Here is a 23449-nt window from a genome sequence, read left to right as displayed (position 1 = left end):
TTCTTAGGTTGATTGAGATGATCTGTCGCGGACTGCACACATTATATTTCCATTGCTTGAATTTATATGTTCTTGTGGGCTATTCAGTTGAATTCAGTAATGAAACCATTGTTAGGGTTACCTTCGACCAAAACTAGTGCTTACTTTCGAGACAATCTCTTTAGTTGAACTGATGTTTTTGGGTGATTGAAGCTGTTCTTCTTCGTTCAAGAAGTTATATTTCCAATTTTGATTTGTCAAGGGTATGGATTAGTATACAATTTTGTAACTTGCGCAAGCACCTATTGGGGACTGTACTTCAATTCTTGAATAGGGTTGGATTTGGATACAATATAACCAAAATTCATGATCGTTGTTCGACTCTACTTTCATTTATAGTCGGTTGTTCGACTCTACTTTCATTTATAGTCGGTTGTTCGACTCTACTTTCATTTATAGTCGGTTGTTCGACTCTACTTTCATTTATAGTCGGTTGTTCGACTCTACTTTCATTTATAGTCGGTTGTTCGACTCTACTTTCATTTATAGTCGGTGTTGAATGCATATTAATTCTTTACACATGCATGCAGGCTTGTTAATGTACCTCTTTAGGTCTAACTCATCACACCATATCATGATTAGACATATTAAATTTATTGACTCTAATTTTTAAATTTATTGGACATATTAAAAAGAAGGCTTTCCATGTTTTTTAAGTTTAGACTTATTGACATAAATGTTAATGCACACGAGTAAACTCAAACTTAATTAATGATATATATTTTATTATACGGTTTGTGTTTAGTCCATTTGAAAATTAATTAATTTTTTTTTTTTTTTTAGTATTAACACGAGGTATGAAAAGCTAAACTTCCCACCATAAATGTAAAATGCACGTCAATTATCACTAAGCTATATTTATTTTAGTATAAACCATCATTATTTCAAAATATTACACATAAATTATGAATAATTATATATTTTGCCTTTATTAATTTACGTGATAAAAAAGTTTTATTTTTATTTTTAAAATTTGAGTTAAACAAAAAGCCCATTTGAGTCTGAAAGCCCATTTCAACACGGCCCAATGCCACATGAAAGCCCATTTTCACAAGGAAAGCCCCATTACCCTATTTTAGGGGAAACCTAAATCCGCGCTGTCTGTTGGAGCCGACGCGAAGGGGAAAAGACACAGAGGAGAAATCCGACCATGGTGAAATTCCTCAAGCAGAACAAGGCCGTCATCGTCCTTCAAGGCCGTTACGCTGGCCGGAAAGCGGTCATCATTCGTGCCTTCGACGATGGGACTCGGGATCGTGCTTATGGCCACTGTTTGGTCGCCGGGATCAAGAAGTATCCGGCGAAGGTAATTCGCAAGGACTCTTCTAAGAAGACTGCTAAGAAGTCCAGAGTCAAGGCCTTCATCAAGCTTGTTAATTACAGACACCTAATGCCCACCAGGTACACTCTCGATGTGGATCTTAAGGACGTGGTTACCATCGATAGCTTGCAGTCGAAGGACAAGAAGGTTACGGCCGCTAAGGAGACCAAGAAGAGATTCGAGGAGAGGTTCAAGACCGGGAAGAACAGGTGGTTTTTCACCAAGCTCAGGTTCTGAAGAGGCTCGTTCAGTTATGGATATGTTATGGATTACTCTGGTATTAGGCTACTGAGCAGCTTTATTGTTATTTTCCGTTTTGTTATCGAGTTATTATACGTTTAATTTTGAAAGGTAGTTTGTTTTGGTGTTTAATTTTTCGATGGACGTATCCTAATCTTTTGGATGAGAAATTTCTGTGATTTTGATATTACATTTGAGATTTCACTTATTTATCTTCACAAATATTTCGACTTATGTGATAGCATTGTTATTCGTATGCTGAGTGTTTTTGTTTCCTTTGAATCTGTCTGTTTCATTGCTTTAATTTTATCGAGAAATGGTGTCCTGATTCTCACTGAAATGAACATTTCTGTAAAGAATTGCTGAGATGTTTATTATCAGATAGTATGTTCTTAGCTTTGCTTGATAAGATCTTCAATGAGTTTCTTAAATTACATTCCCATCTGTTGAATTTATGTTCAATGGCGGGCTGTTTTGGTCAAAGTTTGAAAAGGGTAACTTTTAAGCATGTGCTAGTTCTGCTATAATCAATGGACCATTGGTTCAAGGAAAACTATAAACCAATGCTTAAACGAACCTTTTGGTAACCTGCCTGACCCCTTGGCTAAACCTAATTGAATCAACTGATGTTTCTTGGTCAAACTGGTCGAATCAACTTCGTTTGATTGCGTTTTTCATATTCTGGCCATCCGGGAAGGGATAATTGTTTTCGAGATGAGATGGGCTGTGTTTCTTTTGCATAGTTTCAAGCCAACATGTTTAATTTTAGTTGAACAGATTATTTCTGATGGTTGGATCTTCTCCTCTGCTTGATGAAACTTTGAATTGGGAGCTGAAATTTGAATTTACCTTATTTGGTTTGATAGAACTGTGTTCATTATCACATGTTATTGTTGAAAACGAAACTGTTCATTCTTTAAAATTCTTTTGAACTATGAATTGCAAGTATGTTAGGATGTACAAATATTTGTAACCTTCCCATTTCATAAATCCTGCCATCCTCTTCAGGGAAGCCTTGTTTATTCATTGTGTTGTTCCTTCATAATCACTCTTGATATGAACATGTAGAATGTTGAAAATGTTATTCTACTGATGTTTTGATTCTTACTTTAGGACAGTCAACGTTTCGAAAATTAACATCACTCGACGTGGTTCCACCGATCATTTCTTGATCTTCCATTGTAAATATGACTGAATATCTGATTCTCTTTCCCTTATATATTGCTTGCTAAATGGACTATATTTTGTTTGATGCTAAGTATATGATATCAAATGTTGTGGTAGGAAATCATGTGTTGTGTGACTTTATCCATTCCGTATGGCTGTCTGTGCTCGTTAAGGTTCTCACTGTTATGCTTGCGCTCATCTGCTGCTACTTGTACTTTGTTTGTCCGAGACTGATTGCTTATTTACCTTGATATTCAGTAGTTTTCTTTCCCATTTCGTGGTTATGCATTCAGCTCCTTTTCCCCCCCCATAGTTTAGAACATCCAGCTAATAAATCATTATACTATGAGTCCTTAACATTTCAAATAGCCATTCAATATAAGATATGATGTACTCTCTAGTTCAATATAGATTCAATATATCCCACATTGGTTAGAGAGTTGAACAAAACACCCTTTAGATGGGCGTGACAACCTCCCCCTAGAAGCCTTGAGGGGAAAGCCCGAAAGGGAAAGTCCAAAAAGGACAATATCTGTTAGTGGTATTACTAGGCCGTTACAAATGGTATTAGAGCTAGACACTGGACGACGTGCTAGCCTTCTACTGAAGGGGGTAGACACGAGGCGGTGTGCTAGTAAGGACGCTGGTTCCAAAGGGGGGGGGGGGGGGGGGTGGATTTGGTGGTGGGTGTCCCACATCGATTAGAGAAAGAAACGAGTGCTAACAAGGATGCTGGGCCTCGTAAAACCATTTATTAAATCATCAGGATAATGATCCATCAACCTACTGATGTTGCGTGAAACCATTGCAAAGCTTTATGTATAAGGAACGAGCAAATCCTGTATAAAAAACGGGCAAATCCTTGAGGGTCATATATGAAGATATATAAAATGATGTTTTTATGTCAGCAACAGAAGCCCAAACTCATGGAATTGTTGACGGTGTAGCGATTGAATGAAAAACAGTGAGGATTTCCCGCAAAAATTCTAAATTTGAGATTTTCTCTTCTTACCCGGAGTTAGCTTGGTCGTGGAGAGAAAACTATTAAAGAATTTAAAAATATTTTTTATTGAAAATAAAAATAAAAATAAAATTGAAATTAATAAGGTTCATATGAGACTATATAGATTACGCACATTAAGGATAAATTCATACGTATATGGTTCATTCTTCGAGGATAAGGATAGGAAGTGGAATACCCATTTCCAAGCCCGCTACACTTATCTCAACCCAAGATCCGACCCGCACATCATTTTTTCTTTTTTAAATTATTATTATTATACATTTATTTACTTCAATCATTTTTAATAATTCACTTTAAAAAATCACATTTGAAAAAAAAAAAAAAAAGTCAAACCATAAATTTATTATATTTAGTTTTAAAAACAGAACAAATTTTATAAATATCAAAATAATAATTTAGAAGGTAAATAGAATTCACAAAGAAAATAATTGCTCAAAATATATAATTACGTGAAATTAGGTGTATGATTAATTCGAAACATAAATTTGACTAATCTCATAAATTAATAATTAAAACAAAGAAAAAAAAAGCCTGGAGAAACGGCGTTAAAAAAAAAAAACATAACACGTGGCACAATGACGTGGCCGGGCTGCAAAACTTAAAAATTAATACGTAAAAGGTGAACATAAAAAACGCAGTTAACGACAGCTGCAGACGGAGTAGCTAACGGCATTTCCGGATAAGAAAAAAAAAAAAAAAAAAAAAGGTAATTATTTAATTATCTTCTTCCTTCTTCATTCGTCCATCACAATTCTGACACATTTTGTGTGCAACTCTCGTTCAATCCTTCTTTGTCCCTTTCCCCCAAAAGCTTCTCTCCTTTTGATTCTCTCCTCCGAATCATGCTTCGCAGTTTAATCCCTCATTCCCCCATCAATTCCGCTTCCAATTCCATGTCGTCCAAGCGCCCCGCCGACGCCGACTCCTCCGCCGACGACCCTTCCTCCAAGCGTCTCAATTCCGGTCCCTCCAACTTCCACGCCGGCGCCTCCGGGGAGAAGGACGTCGAGGAGGAAGAAGAGCTTCCGCTTGTCGATGGCAGCGACTCCACTGGTTTGAGACTGCTAGGTCTTCTTCTTCAATGCGCTGAGTGCGTCGCTATGGATAATCTACAAGAGGCGAACGATCTCTTGCCGGAGATCTCGGAGCTCTCCTCGCCGTTTGGTACCTCACCTGAGCGCGTCGGCGCGTACTTCGCCCACGCGCTTCAGGCTAGAGTGATTAGCTCCTGCTTGGGAACCTACTCGCCCTTGTCGATTAGAACGCTGAATCAAACTCAGTCGCAGAGGATGTTTAATGCTCTGCAATCCTACAATTCGATTAGTCCCTTAATCAAGTTCTCTCACTTCACTGCTAATCAAGCCATTTTCCAAGCCTTGGACGGCGAAGATCGAGTCCACGTTATCGATCTTGACGTAATGCAAGGTCTTCAATGGCCTGGATTGTTCCACATCCTCGCCTCCCGCTCGAAGAAAATCCAATCCCTACGAATCTCCGGCTTCGGATCCTCTTCGGAATTGCTCCAATCCACCGGGCAGAGACTCGCCGATTTCGCAACCTCCCTTGGCCTGCCGTTCGAGTTCCATCCAGTGGAAGGCAAAATCGGAAACCTAACGGACCCAAAGCAACTGGAATTGAGGGCAGGCGAGGCGGTGGTAGTGCACTGGATGCACCATTGCTTGTACGACATAACCGGCAGCGATATAGGTACGCTGAGACTTCTTTCAACCCTAAAACCTAAACTGATCACCATTGTGGAACAGGATCTGAGCCATGGGGGCAGTTTTCTAGGAAGATTCGTAGAAGCTCTGCATTATTACAGCGCGTTATTCGACGCGCTGGGTGATAGTTTGGCGATGGATAGCGTGGAAAGGCATGTGGTGGAGCAGCAATTGTTGGGATGTGAGATTAGGAACATTATCGCCGTCGGTGGACCCAAAAGAACTGGAGAAGTGAAGGTGGAGAGATGGGGGGATGAACTGAAACGGGTCGGGTTCGGAGCCGTGTCTCTTGGGGGAAACCCAGCTGCTCAGGCCAGTCTGCTTCTGGGCATGTTCCCCTGGAAAGGGTATACTCTGGTTGAAGAAAATGGGTGCCTGAAACTCGGATGGAAGGACCTTTCCCTGCTCACAGCCTCTGCCTGGCAGCCCTGTGATTGAAAACCCCATTGTTTCAAGTGCTTTTCTTAGAGCAGTTCATAATTTTGGTTGAAGGGGGGCGGGGCAGGGGCAGGGGCAGGGGCAACCCTCCCTCCCTCCCTCCCTTCCTTCCTCTGCCAACAACAATAATGGCGCCATTATTCCTGGCTGTGGATGAACAGAGGAGGCCATTAAAGCAGCAAAGAATTGGGACAACAAAGCTTGTCTTACTTACTGAGTTTGGGAACTTGGAGATTGTTGGATTAGCAAACAACCTGCTGTGTAAGACTTCTTTATCTCTGCTGCTTCTCTGGTTTTAGTTCTGTGTAAAATATCATTGTTTATTTCAGAATAAAACCATGATGAATAAGATCATTATTTTTGTTTCTGGATCCAACATTCGATTTACTGATTTTTCAGTCTTACTTAGTTTAACTAGTTGAGTTATGATGTTCGTTCTTGGAACAATGTTCTTTTTATCGATCAAGTTGAGTATTCCATTCAAGTACACGGATCTTTAAATCTCTAGAAATAACTTTCTAGGCTACACTTTTGAAAAAAAACGTTTACACGACACACTATGATTATGATTGGATTCTTCTCTGTCTCTTTTTCTTTCTTTTGAGGGTACTTTTTAACATTTTTCCTTTGTTAATTTATGCATACTTTATGCTCCTATGATTATATAATGTCAAGCAGTAAAACAAGCTTAGTTTTCATGTTTCAGAGAAGTGACAAGATTTCAACCATATAACCTATGCTTTATTTATCACTATATATATATATCATGATTTTGATTAAAATGGATAATAGCCTGCTTTGACAGGGAACCAATGGCTGAGCATGCAAACCACCATCAAAAAGAAAAAAAGAAGACAATTTTTTAATGGACAAAACTGATGTGATATGGATTTGATCAAAGCATCATAGAAAGTAACTGCTTAACCTCTTCCAAAAATAAAATGAAATATCTTTTCACTCTATTTTTTTTTTTAAATAATACAATTATTCTGTTCTCGATTTTTATCCATGTTTTAAAACTAGAACGTCCCATAAAAAAATCAACACAACACAACTATGTTATTTCAAATTTAGTACCTACAAACGTCTCAATTCAAGTCACTGTGACATAAATTTTTCATCAACCGTTCTAATATATTTGAATTGAATTCAACACTTGACTCGAATCTTAGGTAAATTCAAGAATGAAAACGATAAAAATGGGGTGTAATGATAGATCCTTGAAGTGAAGAGCACACATTTGGAAGCAGTGAATGAGCAATTTGAAAAGTAAGTTTCCCATTTGAATGTGTTCCCCAAAAGCTGAGAGACCCATTGGTGACTGAATTCAAAATCATTCCAACAACACAACAAAAAAACACTCTCTCACCTTCTTTCTATAACCAACAACTTCCATTTTTTATCCTCTACTTTCCCATCTTCTTCCCTTCCCTAATATGCAAACCAATACAACAAACCCTAACCATTTGTTAAAACCACCCTATGTATATAGTGGGTGTCGAGAGTTTTCTATTTATAACCATTTCAGTTTCAAATAACATCAAATAGATTTCCGTCTCTACTATTAGAATAGTTCATCATCGTTTTGATATTTTGTTCTTTAATAAAAAAATCATATATGTATCCTATATCTTTCTATGCTTTGACTCGTTCTAATATGCAACCAAAAAAGAAAGAAAAACAAATGAAATTTTCGTTTTTTACCAACCCTATAAATCGTTCGGAGAAATTAATAGATGACACCTCGGTTAATAATATATTGTTAATAATGATTGAATAGAGATTTTGATGGAATAGTGTAAGACTAAAAAAGGGAGATTTCTTTAATAATTTATGATGTGTTAGTGTGTGGTATAGGACAGTGTATCATCATTTTGATGCCTTCTCTCACTTCATAATAATGGAAGCTAAGTCAAAGGAGGAATCATTTTGTTATTGTCAAAATGGTTAAGATTTGTCTCCCAATTGATTGATGTTGTTTGGTCGTGTTTTATGTCTATCTTCGTCCAAACGTACTCTCATGCTTAAGTCAATGAATAATACAAACGAACCATTATTTACGTGATTTCACGTAAAGATGTGTCACGGGCAGTTAAAGACCCACTTAATAGACTGAGTCTTTTGTCCAATCAACACCATCTTAATAGATCATTGTCCGTCTATGATAACAGGTGATCTGGTCCATCTAATACAACTCGACTATAAGAGACCAAATGGGTTTCCCTCCTTATGGCTCGTTGATAAATAATTTATAAAATAGGTTTAGAATTTAAAAAAAAAAATGAGAATCTATAGAGAGGGGGGCAAAAGTTGATGATGAAGTAGTGGAAGAATGTTGGCACACAATGCAAAAACTTGTTGTTTTCAATCAAACCCAAAACAATGAACACTTTGTTGAAAAACATTTTATTTATTTATTTATTTATTTTTATTTATTTATTAATTATTGCATCATTTATAATAAGAAGAAATTCTTGGGTCACCATCAAATGAATATGTCCATACCCTAATTATTTTTGTGTTGGAAAACAATACCTCAACTTGGTACATTTTTTTTTTTTTTTTAATTTGTGTTTTTTCTTGTCCTAAAGGATGTCATCTAATGAATGGGACAAGGTGTTGAATTGGATTCCTTTTTCTTAAACTATGTTTTCGTGTTTGTTTCTCAAATTTTGTCTTTCTTTAGCTAATTTATACGATCATTTTGTTTTAGAAAATTAAGTAAATGATTTGATTTGCGAGAAATATGTTAAAAAAAATAGATGTTTTTGGATATTGGACTTTTAAAGCTAATTTTGATGAGTTTAATTATTTAATTAACGTTGGACGTTAGAAACAAGTGTATAAAATAAATGGTACTTTTTTTTTTTATCTGAGTAATTTATAGCCTGACTCCGAAAATTTAAACTTAGTTTCTATTCGATCCTTGATGTTTTAGAAATGACATGTCTGGTCTCCAATAGTTATCCAATAACTTCTAATTTGTGAGGTTACATTGCTATGACGTTATTTATTTGATCCATTTTTTTCTCTCCTCTTTCTCTTACCCATTTGTCTCCTCGTTCTCTTCTTGTTGTCACTCATTACTTATACCTCTGCACATTTCGTAGGGAATTTCTCGAAAACCTCACAGCTAGTGACATTATCATTTATTATTTGTACATCCAAAACGGACCAAACCACTAGAGGTTGCCCCACGATAGTATTTACAGAATCATTTAGACACACTCCATAAATGAAAACAGGTATCGTGGAAACATGTCATTGTCAACTAAAGAAAGATGATGAAGAATTGGTTGAAATAGAAACTAAATACTTTTTTAGACGTCTTCCACTATCGGTACGATTATCGATATCAATGTAGACATTACACACCAAAGGGATAAGGGAGGTGAGGTGAGAGAGTAAGAAAGAGGAGAAAGGGAAAGAGACAATTATTCCAAGTTTTTTTTTTGGTTCAATTTTGGTTAAATAATTATTCATGGAATCATTAATATTTTTTTATTGAAATTTTGGTGGAACTAAACCATGGAACTGTTAAGATTTTCATTTGATTAATAAAAAAGTAAAGTTTATGTGTGAAAATGGGATCAAACATTTTATTAGGGTAAATAAAATGAAGAAAGTAAGAGAAAACATTATACCAAAAATCATTGGCTTTTGACACAATTCCTTTTGACCAAATTCCTAACAAAAAAATAAAGATGGTCATTTAAGACAATTGAGAAATTGAGAAAAATCACACGTGAACCAAAAAGTAAAGGCAAAGTGTATACCACTTTAACTTTTGATCAAATCTTTAGTTATCACGTTTGAATAATGAAATACTACTTTAATGAATTGAAACTACATTCGAAAAAGACAATATTAAAAATATAAAATTAAAATTAAGAAAAACTTAAAAGAATTGATAGTACGCATTTACTCGAAAAGTACACTCTTTTTTTTTTTTTTTTTTTTTTTTTTTTTTTGCTAAATCATAAGGATATATATTTTTTTTTGGTTAAAAAATCTTTACCTAATTATATAGAAGTAGTGGAAATGCTATAATTTTGATTGGATAGAATTTAACGTATCATCTTTTTGTTATCATATTGTTTTCCTTTGTTTTTGTTAGAAAAGGATGGAAAAAGTTGAAAAAGACGTCCACATGGACATTATTGATATCAATTATGTCTATAAGGAGTATGATATATACTACATTTCAATAACAATTAAAATATATATACTTTTACATATAAAACTTAAATTATATCAATTAAACATTTTTTTCCCCTTAAAATTACTTTTAATCTTGTGCTCAGGTTAAATTAGAAGTGAAGCTAACTTATGCAGTTAACCAACTAGTAAATTTTAATGACTTCTACACAGGAAGTAGACTAGACATATGATCATCAATAGAATTTACTTTTACATGCTGGCTGGGGAGAGAAAAAAAAAAAAAAAAATCAATTCCCTAACCAAATTTAAAAACATAAAACTCGAAAGATATTACAAAGATGGGGCTTCCAAATAAGGACGTCTTTTCTAATTAAGGGAAGAAAAAAAGAAAATTTAATACCTTTTCCCCAGATATATTCCAAGTATAATAGATATAATTGCTACTACGAAAATAAGCTTCAATGAGGATATTGAAGAAACCTCAGTAGTTTGAATCTGTGTTTGGGAAGTAGAAGATGAAGGTGGCGTGGATGCTGCTGCAGCTGTTGCTTCTTTGTTCTTCTTGTGCTTCCTTTTTGTTGGAGTTGAAAAGTTTAATCCAATATCTCGGGATTTTACTTCTACTCCCTCCGTATCAGCCTCACCCTGCATCACATAATAGTTCAACCAAACATAAACATAAATGCGGTTAAGAATTACGAACATAAACATAAATGCGGTTAAGAATTACGAACCACTACCGTGGTACTATATTATCTATTTTTAGCATAAACATTCATGATTTTGCTTTTAGGCTCAACAAATGTATGCCTACTACTTTTACTACGAAATATGGTAAAAAAATTGGAGCCAGAGTTCATTGCTTCTTACCGTAGGTTCAGCTAAAAGTAATTTAAATTCCAACTTTCAAATCTCTTTAAAACTTCGAAGAGTTTCATTTCAACTTTCAAGGCTTAGAATTGTTTCAGAAAATATATTCGTAGATTTTTTTAATAATTGAAAGACATACATGATCTCGTTAGGACATTTATATAAATCAACAACATAATAATTGATGTTTAAAAATTAGTTTTATGAATGATACTGTATAACCTTAGTTGATTAGGAAACTGAATAGAATTCTTTAAGAGTGTAAATGAGTAGAAACAAACCTTTTGTATAGACTTAGCCTCAGCCAGGAGCAATTTGTGGTGGAGGTCCTTGACTTGTGTTTCTAGAGCAAGAATTTCTTTGCCTTTCGCTTCCAGACCTTGAAGAGACCGCTGAAGTGAACCTTCTCGTTCGAACTCTTTTTGAGCGCCTTTCTCTTTCTGTTGAAGAGAGCGTCCTAAGAAATTAAACTAAGTTCATTGTTGATACAATCCAAGCAGTAAAACTTGATTGTAACAGCATGTTTTTTCCTCAGAAATTTAGAGATCTTTTTTTTTTCAGGTATGCATGGTGCCTAACCTGTTCAGCAATCTCCGACTTTGCCACCTGCAATTCTTTCTGAAGTTGTTGTACTTGTTCATTTAATTGGTCTCTATCTTTGATTTTTAGTCCATAATCTTCCAATTTGGATTTCAATTCTGTCTCTTTTCCAGCAGCTGTTGTTCGGACGCTTTCAAGCTGATAACATCGTTCACATTCAACACAAAAAAAATCATTAAAATCACAGAAGAAAAATAACCAATTGGATAATTAATGAAGCATGCAATCAGTCTTATTTCTTCCATAATCACACTTCGATGTACCTCTTCTTTCCGGAGAGCTTCAGATTTACTTAGCTCTTCTTTATGGCGTATTTTAAAATCATTATTCTCTGTAATCTCTGCCTTGAGACGTTCAAGTTCAGATTTTAATGATTCTTCAACTTTGCTCTGTTCTTTCAATTTTCCTTCCAGCTGTGCTATCTCCGATTGTAACTCGTTTTTGGTCTTCTGGTATGTCTCATTGAGGACGTTGTTGTCTTCCATCATTGAAGCGATCTGTGATCATGAGAAATAATTCATTGCATTGAACGATAACAGCATTTTAATAGCACTAATTAGTTGAAAATTAAACTTTTCTGCAAACCTGAGACTGTAGTCTCTGTTCTTCGAAAGCTAGCTGTGATTTCAACTCATTTACAGTCTTCTCTGCAATCTGAAGTCGTTCATTAGTCTCATCCCTTTCAGCATTTGCAGCAGATAATTTGGTCTGGTGATCGCTCAAATTAGATTCATACGAGGTTAAGTCCTGAGACAGTCTCAAATTTGCTTCATTCAACCCTTTATTCTCCTTTTCAGCATGAATTGCCTTGGTTTGCAGCTCCTCTACAATGCTTTCTAGATGCTTTACTTTCAAAAGAGTCTCTTCGAGCTGACTTTTAAGAGCTTCAGCATCTGTGGAGGCTTCCTGAGCTTTCGCTTCAAACAATTTAATCTGGCCCTCAGCTGCCCGGAGCCGTTCAGCAGTTTCATCCCTTTCAACGTTTGCAGCAGATAGCTTGGTCTGGAGATCACTGAAGTTAGATTCATATGAGGCTAATTCCTGAGTAAGTCTCAAATTTGCCTCACTTAACCCTGCACTCTCCTTTTCAGCGTTAATTGCCTTGGTTTGCAGCTCCTCTACTATGCTTTCTAGATGCTTTACTTTCAAAAGAGTCTCTTCGAGTTTACTCTTATGAGCTTCAGCATCTGTGGAGGCTTCCTGAGCCTTTGCTTCGAGCAATTTAATCTGGCCCTCAGCTGTCCGGAGCCGTTCAGCAGTTTCATCCCTTTCAACATTTGAAGCAGATAGCTTGGTCTGGAGATCACTGAAGTTAGATTCATATGAGGCTAATTCCTGAGTAAGTCTCAAATTTGCCTCACTTAATCCTGCACTCTCCTTTTCAGCATTAACTGCCTTGGTTTGCAGCTCCTCTACTATGCTTTCTAGATGCTTTACTTTCAAAAGAGCCTCTTCGAGTTTACCCTTATTAGCTTCAGCATCTGTGGAGGCTTCCTGAGCCTTGGCTTCGAGCAATTTAATCTGGCCCTCAGCTGTCCGGAGCCGTTCAGCAGTTTCATCCCTTTCAACGTTTGAAGCAGATAGCTTGGTCTGGAGATCACTGAAGTTAGATTCATATGAGGCTAATTCCTGAGTAAGTCTCAAATTTGCCTCACTTAATCCTGCACACTCCTTTTCAGCATTAATTGCCTTGGTTTCCAGCTCCTCTACTATGCTTTCTAGATGCTTTACTTTCAAAAGAGTCTCTTCGAGCTTACTCTTATGAGCTTCAGCATTTGTAGAAGCTTCCTGAGCCTTTGCTTCAACCAACTTAATCTGATCCTCTGCTGTCTGAAGCCGTTCAGCAGTTTCTTCCTTTTCAATATTGACGGCTGATACCTTGGCCTGGAGGTCATTCAAATTGGATTCAATTAGGGCTAGTTCTTGAGTAAGTTTCAACTTTGCCTCATTTAGCCCTGCATTCTTCTGTTCAGCATCAACTTTCTTTGTTTGCAACTCTTCTACCGTGCTTTCTAGTTGCTTTACTTTCAAAAGAGTCTCTTCGAGCTGACTCTTGTGAGCTTCAACATTTTCTGAAGCTTCCAGAACCTTGGTTTCAAACACTTTTATATGGTCCTCTGCAGTCTTTAGTTTCGCACTCAAGTCCTTCGCCTCCGAATCTCTCTGTTCTAACTTTTGAATGGCCTCCTGCAATTTCTGGTCTGTCTCCACTTGACGAGATTCAGCTACAGATTGGAACTCGATGGCTCTAGAGTGCTTTTCTGTTAGTTCAGAAATAGAGCTCTTATGAGAAGCAACCTGTTGATCAACAGTTTCCTTTTCAGAAAGAGCAGTGCTCAATAACCCCTGAAGTTCATTAACCTTAGCTTTGAGTTGAATGTTTGTGTCTACTAATAATTCATTCTCTGAAGAAATCTGAGAAACTTTGTTTTCAATTTCCGAACTATACTTTTTGAGTTCACCGTTCGTACTCTCCAAAGAAGCCAATGTTGTCAAAGTCTGATCCAATTCTTCCTTTAAAGCTGCAGATCTTCCATTGGTTTCAGATATCTGATCCTCACAAACTTTGATTTGTTCTTCAAGAACTTTAATTTTCTCCATTAGAGAGTTAGCCTCAGATTCTTTGTTGGCGAACTTAGCTACTGCTTCCAGCATGCTAGTTTCTAGATGCTTTACTTTCGAAAGAGCCTCTTCGAGCTGACTCTTATAAGCTTCGGCAGTTGTAGAAGCTTCCAGAGCCTTTGCTTCAACCATTGTAATCTGGCCCTCTGCTGTCTGAAGCCGTTCAGCAGTTTCATCCTTTTCAACGTTTGCAGCTGATAACTTGTCCTGGAGTTCACTCAAATTAGATTCAAATAAGGCTAGTTCTTGAGTAAGCTTCAACTTCGCCTCATTTAGCCCTGCAATCTCCTGTTCAGCATCAACTTTCTTGGTTTGCAATTCCTCTACAGTGCTTTCTAGTTGCTTTACTTTCAAAAGAGTCTCTTCGAGCTGACTCTTATGAGCCTCAACATCTGCTGAAGATTCCAGAACCTTCGTTTCAAACAATTTTGTCTGGTCCTCTGCTGCCTTTAGTTTCTCTCTCAAGTCCTTAGCCTCCGAATCTCTCTGTTCTAATTTTTGAATGGTCTCCTGCAATTTCTGATCTGTCTCCACTTGACGAGCTTCAGTTACAGACTGGAACTCAATGGCTCTCGAGTGCTTTTCTGTTAATTCAGAAATAGAGCTCTCATGAGAAGCAAGCTGCTGATCAGCAGTTTCCTTTTCAGAAAGAGCAGTGTTCCATAACTCCTGAAGTTTATCAACTTTGGTTTTGAGTTGAATGTTTGTGTCCACTAACAATTCTTTCTCTGATGAAATCTGAGAAACTTTATTTTCAATTTCCGAACTATACTTCTTGAGTTCACCATTTGTACTCTCCAAAGAAGTCAGTTTTGTCAAAGTCTGGTCCAATTCTTCCTTTAAAGTTGCAGATCTTCCATTGGTTTCAGATATCTGATCCTCATAAACTTTTATTTGTTCTTCAAGAACTTTAATTTTCTCTATTAGAGAGTTGGCCTCAGATTCTTTGTTGGTGAACTTTGCTACTCCTTCCAGCATGCTAGTTTCTAGATGCTTTACTTTCGAAAGAGCCTCTTCGAGCTGACTCTTATAAGCTTCGGCAGTTGTAGAAGCTTCCAGAGCCTTTGCTTCAACCATTGTAATCTGGCCCTCTGCTGTCTGAAGCCGTTCAGCAGTTTCATCCTTTTCTACGTTTGCAGCTGATAACTTGGCCTGGAGATCACTCAAATTAGATTCAAATAAAGCTAGTTCTTGAGTAAGCTTCAACTTCGCCTCATTTAGCCCTGCAATCTCCTTTTCGGCATCAACTTTCTTGGTTTGCAATTCTTCTACAGTGCTTTCTAGTTGCTTTACTTTCAAAAGTGTCTCTTCGAGCTGACTCTTATGAGCTTCAACATTTTCTGAAGCTTCCAGAACCTTTGTTTCAAACACTTTTATTTGGTCCTCTGCTGTCTTTAGTTTCGCACTCAAGTCCTTTGCCTCCGAATCTCTCTGTTCGAATTTTTGAATGGCCTCCTGCAGTTTCTGGTCTGTCTCCACTTGACGAGCTTCAGTTACAGACTGGAACTCGATGGCTCTCGAGTGCTTTTCTGTTAGTTCTGAAATAGAGCTCTTATGAGAAGCAAGCTGTTGATCAGCTGTTTCCTTTTCAGACAGTGCAGTGCTCAATAACTCCTGCAGTTCATTAACCTTGGTTTCGAGTTGAATGTTTGTGTCTGATAATAATTCATTCTCTGAAGAAATCTGAGAAAGTTTATTTTCAACTTCCGAACTATGCTTTTTGAGTTCACCATTTGTACTCTCCAAAGAAGTCAATTTTGTCAAAGTCTGATCCAATTCTTCCTTTAAAGCCGCAGATCTTCCATTGGTTTCAGATATCTGATCCTCATAAGCTTTTATTTGTTCTTCAAGAACTTTAATTTTCTCCACTAGAGAGTTAGCCTCAGATTCTTTGTTGGTGAACTTTGCTACTGCTTCCAGCATTCTAGTTTCAGAATCTTTAGCTAATGACTCATGTAACGACTGAAGTTCTAAGTTTCTCGTAGTAGTTTGCTCTATTGTTCTTACTTGGTCTTCTAGTTTTTCTTCCGCAGACTTCAGCTTTTTGAGCACCTCAGCCTCTCTGATACCAGTTGCCTGGAGATCACTCTCAATAGTTTCAAGTTTCTTTTGAGTAATGATCAGATCGTTCCTTACGACTTCCACCAAATTTTCTGATTCAGCTAGCTGACTGCTGGACAAATTCAATGCATCTTCCAATTTTTTCTTCTCTTCAGTTAATTCCTTTTCCTTTACATTGGCAACATTCAATGCAGTTTCAAGGCTTGCTACTTTTTCTTCATATGACTTTATTTCAGACGCCAAGACAGATACATGGTCAAAGTTTTTCTTGGATTCTGCTTCAGCATCCCCACATTTCTCTTCTAAAGTACTCAATTGCCCTTCAAGCTCTTGAATTCTGTATTTTTCTGCTTCAAGCAACAACTCCAACTCATTCACCCTTTTATCAGCAACTTCAATTTTGTTATTAGATCTCTGGGTCAGTTCTTCAAGTTCAAGGCTACGTTGATGATTCATGTTAGCTCGTTCCTCATGTTCAGCACATTTCCCAATTGTGGCCTTCAGCTCCTTCTCAAGATCTTGATGCTGCGACGTTAACTCCTGTATTGCGGATTCTAGTTGCAGTACCTTATCCTGATATTCCTGCTTTTTGTCATTCAGCTGCTTCTTTTCCTCCTCAACATCGATCAATTTAGTATCGAGTTCTTTTATTTTCTCAGATAATTCAGTAACTTCCCTCTCGGCATCATTGTTTTTCAATCCTAACAAATTTAGCTGTTGTTCAAGCTCCACATTCTTTTGTTCTGCTGCTGCAAATCGAGCCTCAAGTTCTCTTAATTGTGATTTTGCATCTTCCGCTGATGCAGTTGAAGCTCGGACAATTTCTTCAAGTTCAAGATTCTTCTGAGTGGCAGTTTGAGCGACAACTCCAGTTTCATTATGAAGATCCTCCAAATCCTTCAACTTCTGTTCCAACTCCTTGTTGTTGGACAGAGCTTGAGACAAAAGAGAATCAGCTTTTCCCAAATTCTCATCTGAAAGCTTCAGCTTTTCCTCAAGATCGTTGCATAAATCTTTCATTTGTTTGGCATTGCTAGAGAAATCTGCTAGAGTCGCTTCAAGCTCTTCTTTATCTTTCATAGCTGCAGCAAGTTCCTTTTGAATATCGGAGACTTGTGCTTCCTTAGTTTTTAAAGCAGATTCAGCAGATTCTTTTTGGTTCATTTCTTCCTGAAGCTTCAACCTGATTTCTTCCAGTTCAGACATCTTTACACGAAGATCCTCTTTAGTTGCAGCAAATTGGTTTTCAACGGCTGAAATATCTTCCTTGATCTTAGATTCTGAAGTCTTTCGGATGTCCAGTTCCTTAGTTAGTTCTTCAATTAAACCTTCCTTCGTGGAAAGTTTCTTCTCCAAGTCTAGCACTTGAGATTTAAAAAGCGCCAGATCTCCCTGGACAACAGAAAGCTCAGTTGCTGTAGTTCGAAGTGCTTCTTCTACCTTTTGGCTTTCAGCAATCTTGTCATTTAACTCCTTGATATTTTCTTGCAGGGAAGAGATTTGATCTTCTCTTTGTTTGGCACTCAGTTTTTCTGCTTCAAGAAGCCTCTCAAACTCTAATGCTCTTTTTGCCTCAGATTCAGCATTTAAGCCACTTTGTTTGTGAAGCTCTTCAAATTTCAATGCTTCATCTCCAGATATCTTCAATTTTTGTTCCAACTCTTGAATCTGCTTCCGGGAATTCTCAAAATCATTGCTCAAACTATCAAATGCTTCTTTCACCGCAACCAACTCCTTGTTCTTCGCTTCTTGAGTTTGCAATGCCTCTTGCAAACTGTTGAGCTGCGAGCTATATTTCTCTTCAGATTCAACGATCTGCTCCTTCGATTTCTTAAGATCGAGTTCAAGCTCTTCATACTTTTCTTCACTTTTCTCGAGCTTCTGACTTGTGAGTAATACCTCATCCTGCAACCTTGAATTCTCCGACTCTAGATGCTTCAAATTTCCAGCTAATCTCTCAATTTCAAGCTCAAAATCTCTCGACTTCTCTTGGGCCTCCAATAATTCTCTGCTCGGATTGCTTGCACTTCTTTCAGAAATAGTTGGTTTATCCTCCTCTACGAATGCTGTTTGGGCTGGAGGAGTATCCTCCGCCTCCAGAGGCTCCTTTTCTACTTTTATAAACTCCCCACCCAGAGAATTCTCCTCCTCTTCGTTCTTACTTTCTTTTGCTACTTGAATTGCATCTCCATTCATAACCTGTCATAAGATTTGGGAAACCATGCATGACTATCAAGAACTTCTAGAATTAACTGCAATTTCTCTATGGTATTTGTAAACAAAATTAATTGTTTACATGCTATCAGATATGCAATCATCAAAGCTCCAATTGTTGATACCACGACGTTAAAATGGTTTCCATTTCAACCATTCCAGAATTTCAACAGTAAAGAATAACCAGAACTTCAGTCGCTGACGTTTGTTCAAGACAATATGAAAGTGAACATGTTACATAAATGCGAACACAAATTTATATCCATTGTTGCTATAAGCATCAATCTCAACCCAAATTGAAAGCGAGCTATTAAAATAACACGAGAAGGAATGCCTGACCTTATCACCATTGGCATCATTTCCAGAATCCTCAGCCGCCTTGGTTACTGGGGCTTCCGAACTCTGAGGTGCAACTTCCATAGAGGCGCTATTCTGCTTAATCTATAACATCAATTTAAACAGGGGAAAAAAGTCAATTAGTCAACCATGTTACAAGGCGAAAAACGTTCTAGCACGCCATTGTTTTCAGTTCTGTTCTGCACTTTTGAGTAGGCTCTATGCCCTGTTCTTCATAAAAATGCACTCCTTAATCAGGTGCTGATTGATTTCAACTAATTAATATTGCAGTAAACAGATCAATCAGTATGTCCAGAAACAAGCAATTCGATTGACTGATCGTTAAAGGCATCAAGATTCATGATGAACTTTAACACTCCGAATTTTCCACAAGAATGAAAGCAAAGAATTGAACCAAAATAGATATGAAGCGAGGAAGATATGTCTGACAAAACCAGACACTCAACGTAGCATTCATCAACACGTGTACCAATAACTCACGCTCAAATAAAGAAATTTGCAACAAAATATTGAATTATAATTTAGGTCCCTCAGTATACGATTTCTGTTTCTAATTTTTTTTTTTAAATAATTCATTTATTGGCTAAATGATAGATTTTCTTAACATGCAAATTTGCGACAAAACGTACTACGGACAATAGTTTATTTTCTTCAAATAAAGAAATCCATTTTCACAAAAGAAATAATAATTTTAGTCCCTATATAAATATAACAATATAACAATTTTATTTATCAGTTTGAACTTAGAAGTTCTAGATCTAACCTCTCCTTCTATATATATTATAATAATAATTTAATTTAATATTACTATATCACCTTTAATCTTTGGTATATTTGCAACAAATACAATTGAATAGGATATTACAATAGCAGCATTTTTAGTTTACAAAATTAAAAACTACTCTAACATCTTTCCTCTCATACAATATATTTCATTATGTCATTTCATAAAATTAAAAAAAGAAAAATTGTAAAATATTATTCTGTCACATCAAAGCAAGGAAACAAGACATGCTTCGCATAAAATCATGAGCAAAAAAGAAAATGTCTAGATCTAAATACATGCAAAGAGATCAAATTTTCTTTTCTTTCTTTTTTTTTAAAAAAAAAATCTCAAAAATATTAAAAACCCATTCGGCAGCAAGGAACGATGAACCAATAGTTTTTTTTTTTTGGCTTTTGTTTTCAACAATTAAATTATAGACCAAAAACAATTTCCAACTAGCTAGCGGGCCCCATCAGAATTGTTGTGCTAAACATCTTTTCAATTAAAGAACTTGAGTCAGGACCGTAGTTTAGGACCCTTTACATTTGCCAGCAAAAATCAAACGAAGAAACCGTATCGTCAGAATTTGCCACAGAAATCGAAATCAATCTAAATGTAGCAGATCAGATCAGATCAGATCATCCGATCGGAGGGTTGAAAATGCACATTTGTTTTTATAGAGTGGATGGCCCCCACTACCGATATGCGGTTGCGATAAGCACCAGCAACATCACTGCCACCAAACGCATTAGTTTCTCTCACTCTCTGTTCGGACAGCTCAATCATCGCCGTCCAAATCAGCCACCTTCTTTTTTTTTTTTTTTTTCCCATTTTTGAAAATTCTATCCTAAATTGAGGACTCGGTCCACATCTTTTTGTAATTATATGCTTTACAGAAGGGTAAGCATAGCATTACAAACTACGTGACTGGAAAAAAAAGGGAGGGTTTTGTGAAATGATTGATAATAATAGCATCTTTTTATTTACCTGAGTCCATTACATTATTTACTGGCTGTAAAAACTTTATTAATATTTTCCAGTCGGTTTGATTTAAGCAACTAATATTCATCTATCAAAGAGAAATACTGATGAATATTTTGTGAAAAATATTGAATTTTACTTATATCTGACGTGGCAATCCACGTCAGCATATGGAGTATTTTAACATATGCCACGTGTAATATGTGTCAGTTATTAAAATTTTAATTATGTTATGCTCTAATATTTTAGCTTCTACGCCGTAGATCATTCAGTGAAAACGTACTAAAGAAAAAAAAAAAAAAAAAATCATACAGCGAAAGCAGCCAAAAAGAATGTGGAGGGACGAAATTGGGCAAAGAAACTAATAGTTTTCTGGACTTCTCATCTTTAGAGATCTAAAAAGTAGGTGGAATAATATTTCTCAATAAAACTAGTGAAAACGATAAAGCAATTCAAATGTTCAGGACGAACGATTCTCTTTATGTCACTGAATTATTCGTAATGATGAATCAGAAAAAATCCTAATCCTTTAATGAAAGGTATCGAATCGATGATTTGGTGAAGAGTAAAGGCAAAAAGGAAACCTCACGTGATCTGAGATCCTTCTACCTTGTTACTTAAGAAGAGTTAATCGATACAGAATTCATCTAAAAGTCGAGTTAATAGTTATCAGCACACCGAGATGATATCGCAAATTTCCAATTCAGCAAAGCGAGATTCAAAAAGAAATGAAGCACGAAGAGTGATAAGAAGAAACCGCGAGTCGCAGTACTGAAAAGAAGATCAAATGAGATCCAATCGCAGTAAAAATCAGAAAATAAACGGAGAATAAGAAAGAATCTGAAAAACATCAACGAGACGCCCATTCAACATCAACAAATCGATTCACCACTACACAACAAGGAGATCAAGCGCGCAGAGAGAATAAACAGAATAAAATCGAAACCAGAACAACGTCTCTGATCTTCTCAAGCAAAATAAAAAAGCAAGCAAGCGGAGGAGACTGAAGACGCAGTTGCATAATTAATAGTGTCGCAAAAGCCGCAGTTGGCAGTAATAACCAAGAAAGCAAGACGATAGATAGATAGATTGAGAGAGAGAGAGAGAGAGAGAGAGATGAAGTTACCTGAAATTTTGGTCGGCAGTAGTGTTTACAATACGATTTCTCCGCTCTCAGACACCGTGGAAAATGGGGAGACGGCGGAGGAGATGCCGATCAAGGAGGGTGGTTAGAGAGATAGAGAGAGAGAGAGAGAGAAGATTCCTTTTGTAACCGAGTTTTTGAACGTCCACTGGAAATTGTTGGTTAGTATAAATATTAACATATAATTTTTTTTAATTAGTAACGTGGGACCCGTAGGTGGGGGTCCACAACAGCAAGGATGACGGAGAATAGCCATAGGTCCAACTAGAGCAGCCGCGTTGGATGTTCCCTCCACATCATCTCTTAATAGTCCACCTGTATTACACCCCCTGTGTATGTACTTATCTTTCCAATTTCTATTATCAAGTAAATTACATTTTTAGCCCCTTCCTTTTCATTTACTTTCTATGCATCCAATTATTTAATCAATAAAGTTTAACTTAGATTAAAGAAGTTTGTATTAAGCTACAAACTTATTTAGTCTAAGTTTATGAAATTTATATTTTTATAATTTTTTTTATTTTATTTTACTTGAGCTATACATATCAATTTTTAAAAAAATTGTAAATAAATTTCTTCTTTATTATCATATGAAATCAAATGATTTTTACTTAAAAAAAAAAAAAAAAAATTACCATACCAACGATCATATTTTGCTTTTTTTTTTTTAATTTAAAATTATTATTTAAACACAAAATTTAACGATTTAAGTCACTAATAAAATATATATAGTTAAACATTACCTTTATTGTAACTTTATTATTGTTTATTCGAGTAATTTTAAATTATGATGAATTTTAAATACATTTTCAACATAATCTAATAAAAATTTTAAATTAAAAAATATTACAATTTTAAAACAATAAAAACTAATTAAAAAGACAAGTGTCAGGTGCTGAGCCTAAATTTTTCAATATTTTTTTTTTTATAAAATAAACCTATTTTATGTTAATAATTATTCTCCAAATAATAATAATAATAAACATGCGAATAAAAAATTATTTGATGAAATCTGTAAGCCTAAAAAAATATGGCATCAAAATCCCATTGTTCCTTCATATATACATACATATATATATACATATACATATATATATATATAGATACACACACAAAGTTTATTAGATAATAAGTTTTGATTATATGAATTGAGACACGTTGTGGATTTTGAATTTATGGTATGAATTTAAAGTCTTAATTAATTGAATTTTGGATTTTTAATTTATGGTATGAAATTTAAGAGCTATAAAATAAATAAGGGTCAATTATAATGGGTTTAGGGTTACAAAAGATTTTTTTTTTCTTTTAGCATTTTTTTTTTTTAATTTTCAAAACCACTTTTCACTATTTATCTTTATAAAAGTTTTTTAAAATGTTTTTTTTTTTTTTTTAATGTGGGGACGCGAAGATAATTTAAGGCCAATATAGAAAGATTGAGCCTAGATCAAATGTCCTTTAGGAATCATGAATCTCTACGATGGTATAATATTGTCTGCCTTGATCATAATCTTCAGGCTGCAATGGATATAATATTCTTTTTATTTATAAACTCATGATCTTCTTATTATTAATTAGCCAATGCGGGATTACTCCTCTCAATAATCCTCGATGATCTCTAATATTGACCTTGTTAACTCAAACATCAGAGCTAGTGTGACTAAGCACCACGCCAATGTAGATTCTTTATTTTCTGTGGGTCATGTCTTCCTTTCATAGTCAGGTA

At 35.9% G+C, this 23449-nt stretch overlaps 3 protein-coding genes across 4 annotated transcripts; 2 read left to right on the top strand and 1 right to left on the bottom strand.

Annotated features, from left to right (window-relative positions):
* Positions 1-1128: 1128 nt before the first annotated feature.
* LOC111806965 (large ribosomal subunit protein eL27y) lies at positions 1129-1834 on the top strand. The gene has a single exon (XM_023692558.2). It carries the CDS (start codon positions 1190-1192, stop codon positions 1595-1597), a length of 408 nt encoding a protein of 135 aa, XP_023548326.1. The 5' UTR covers positions 1129-1189; the 3' UTR covers positions 1598-1834.
* Positions 1835-4459: 2625 nt separating this feature from the next.
* LOC111810222 (GRAS family transcription factor) lies at positions 4460-6326 on the top strand. The gene has a single exon (XM_023696867.2). The coding sequence runs from the start codon at positions 4634-4636 to the stop codon at positions 5948-5950; it is 1317 nt and encodes a 438-aa protein (XP_023552635.1). The 5' UTR covers positions 4460-4633; the 3' UTR covers positions 5951-6326.
* A 3971-nt stretch (positions 6327-10297) lies between these two features.
* On the bottom strand, positions 10298-21877 carry LOC111801756 (uncharacterized). Of its 2 annotated transcripts, none has more exons than XM_023685900.2 (7): positions 21709-21877; positions 18818-18919; positions 12167-18463; positions 11845-12078; positions 11561-11719; positions 11263-11421; positions 10298-10756 (listed from the first exon to the last, which is right to left on the bottom strand). In XM_023685900.2, exons 2-7 carry the CDS (start codon positions 18896-18898, stop codon positions 10505-10507), a joined length of 7182 nt encoding a protein of 2393 aa, XP_023541668.2. In that variant the 5' UTR covers positions 18899-18919; positions 21709-21877; the 3' UTR covers positions 10298-10504. The 2 variants fall into 2 exon arrangements, 1 of the variants encoding a protein (XP_023541668.2); XR_002816185.2 differs by having other exon boundaries at positions 10615-10756; positions 11263-11438.
* Between the last annotated feature and the right edge of the window lie 1572 nt (positions 21878-23449).

The sequence above is a fragment of the Cucurbita pepo genome, chromosome 1 (assembly GCF_057944985.1).
Source record: "Cucurbita pepo subsp. pepo isolate OVF chromosome 1, ASM5794498v1, whole genome shotgun sequence".
In the NCBI taxonomy this organism is placed as follows: Eukaryota; Viridiplantae; Streptophyta; class Magnoliopsida; order Cucurbitales; family Cucurbitaceae; genus Cucurbita; species Cucurbita pepo.
Note: the sequence above shows the minus strand (reverse complement) of the source record. Positions and strands in the feature narration are given on the sequence as shown.

Excerpts from the sequence above, each read along its gene's own strand:
- LOC111806965 (XM_023692558.2), top strand. The coding sequence starts at position 1,190 with ATGGTGAAATTCCTCAAGCAGAACAAGGCCGTCATCGTCCTTCAAGGC.
- LOC111810222 (XM_023696867.2), top strand. The coding sequence starts at position 4,634 with ATGCTTCGCAGTTTAATCCCTCATTCCCCCATCAATTCCGCTTCCAAT.
- LOC111801756 (XM_023685900.2), bottom strand. The coding sequence starts at position 18,898 with ATGGAAGTTGCACCTCAGAGTTCGGAAGCCCCAGTAACCAAGGCGGCT. Across the intron at positions 12,079-12,166 it reads AACAGAGACTACAGTCTCAG|ATCGCTTCAATGATGGAAGA; the intron begins GTTTGCAGAAAA and ends TCATGATCACAG. Across the intron at positions 11,422-11,560 it reads AGTCGGAGATTGCTGAACAG|AAAGAGAAAGGCGCTCAAAA; the intron begins GTTAGGCACCAT and ends TCTCTTCAACAG.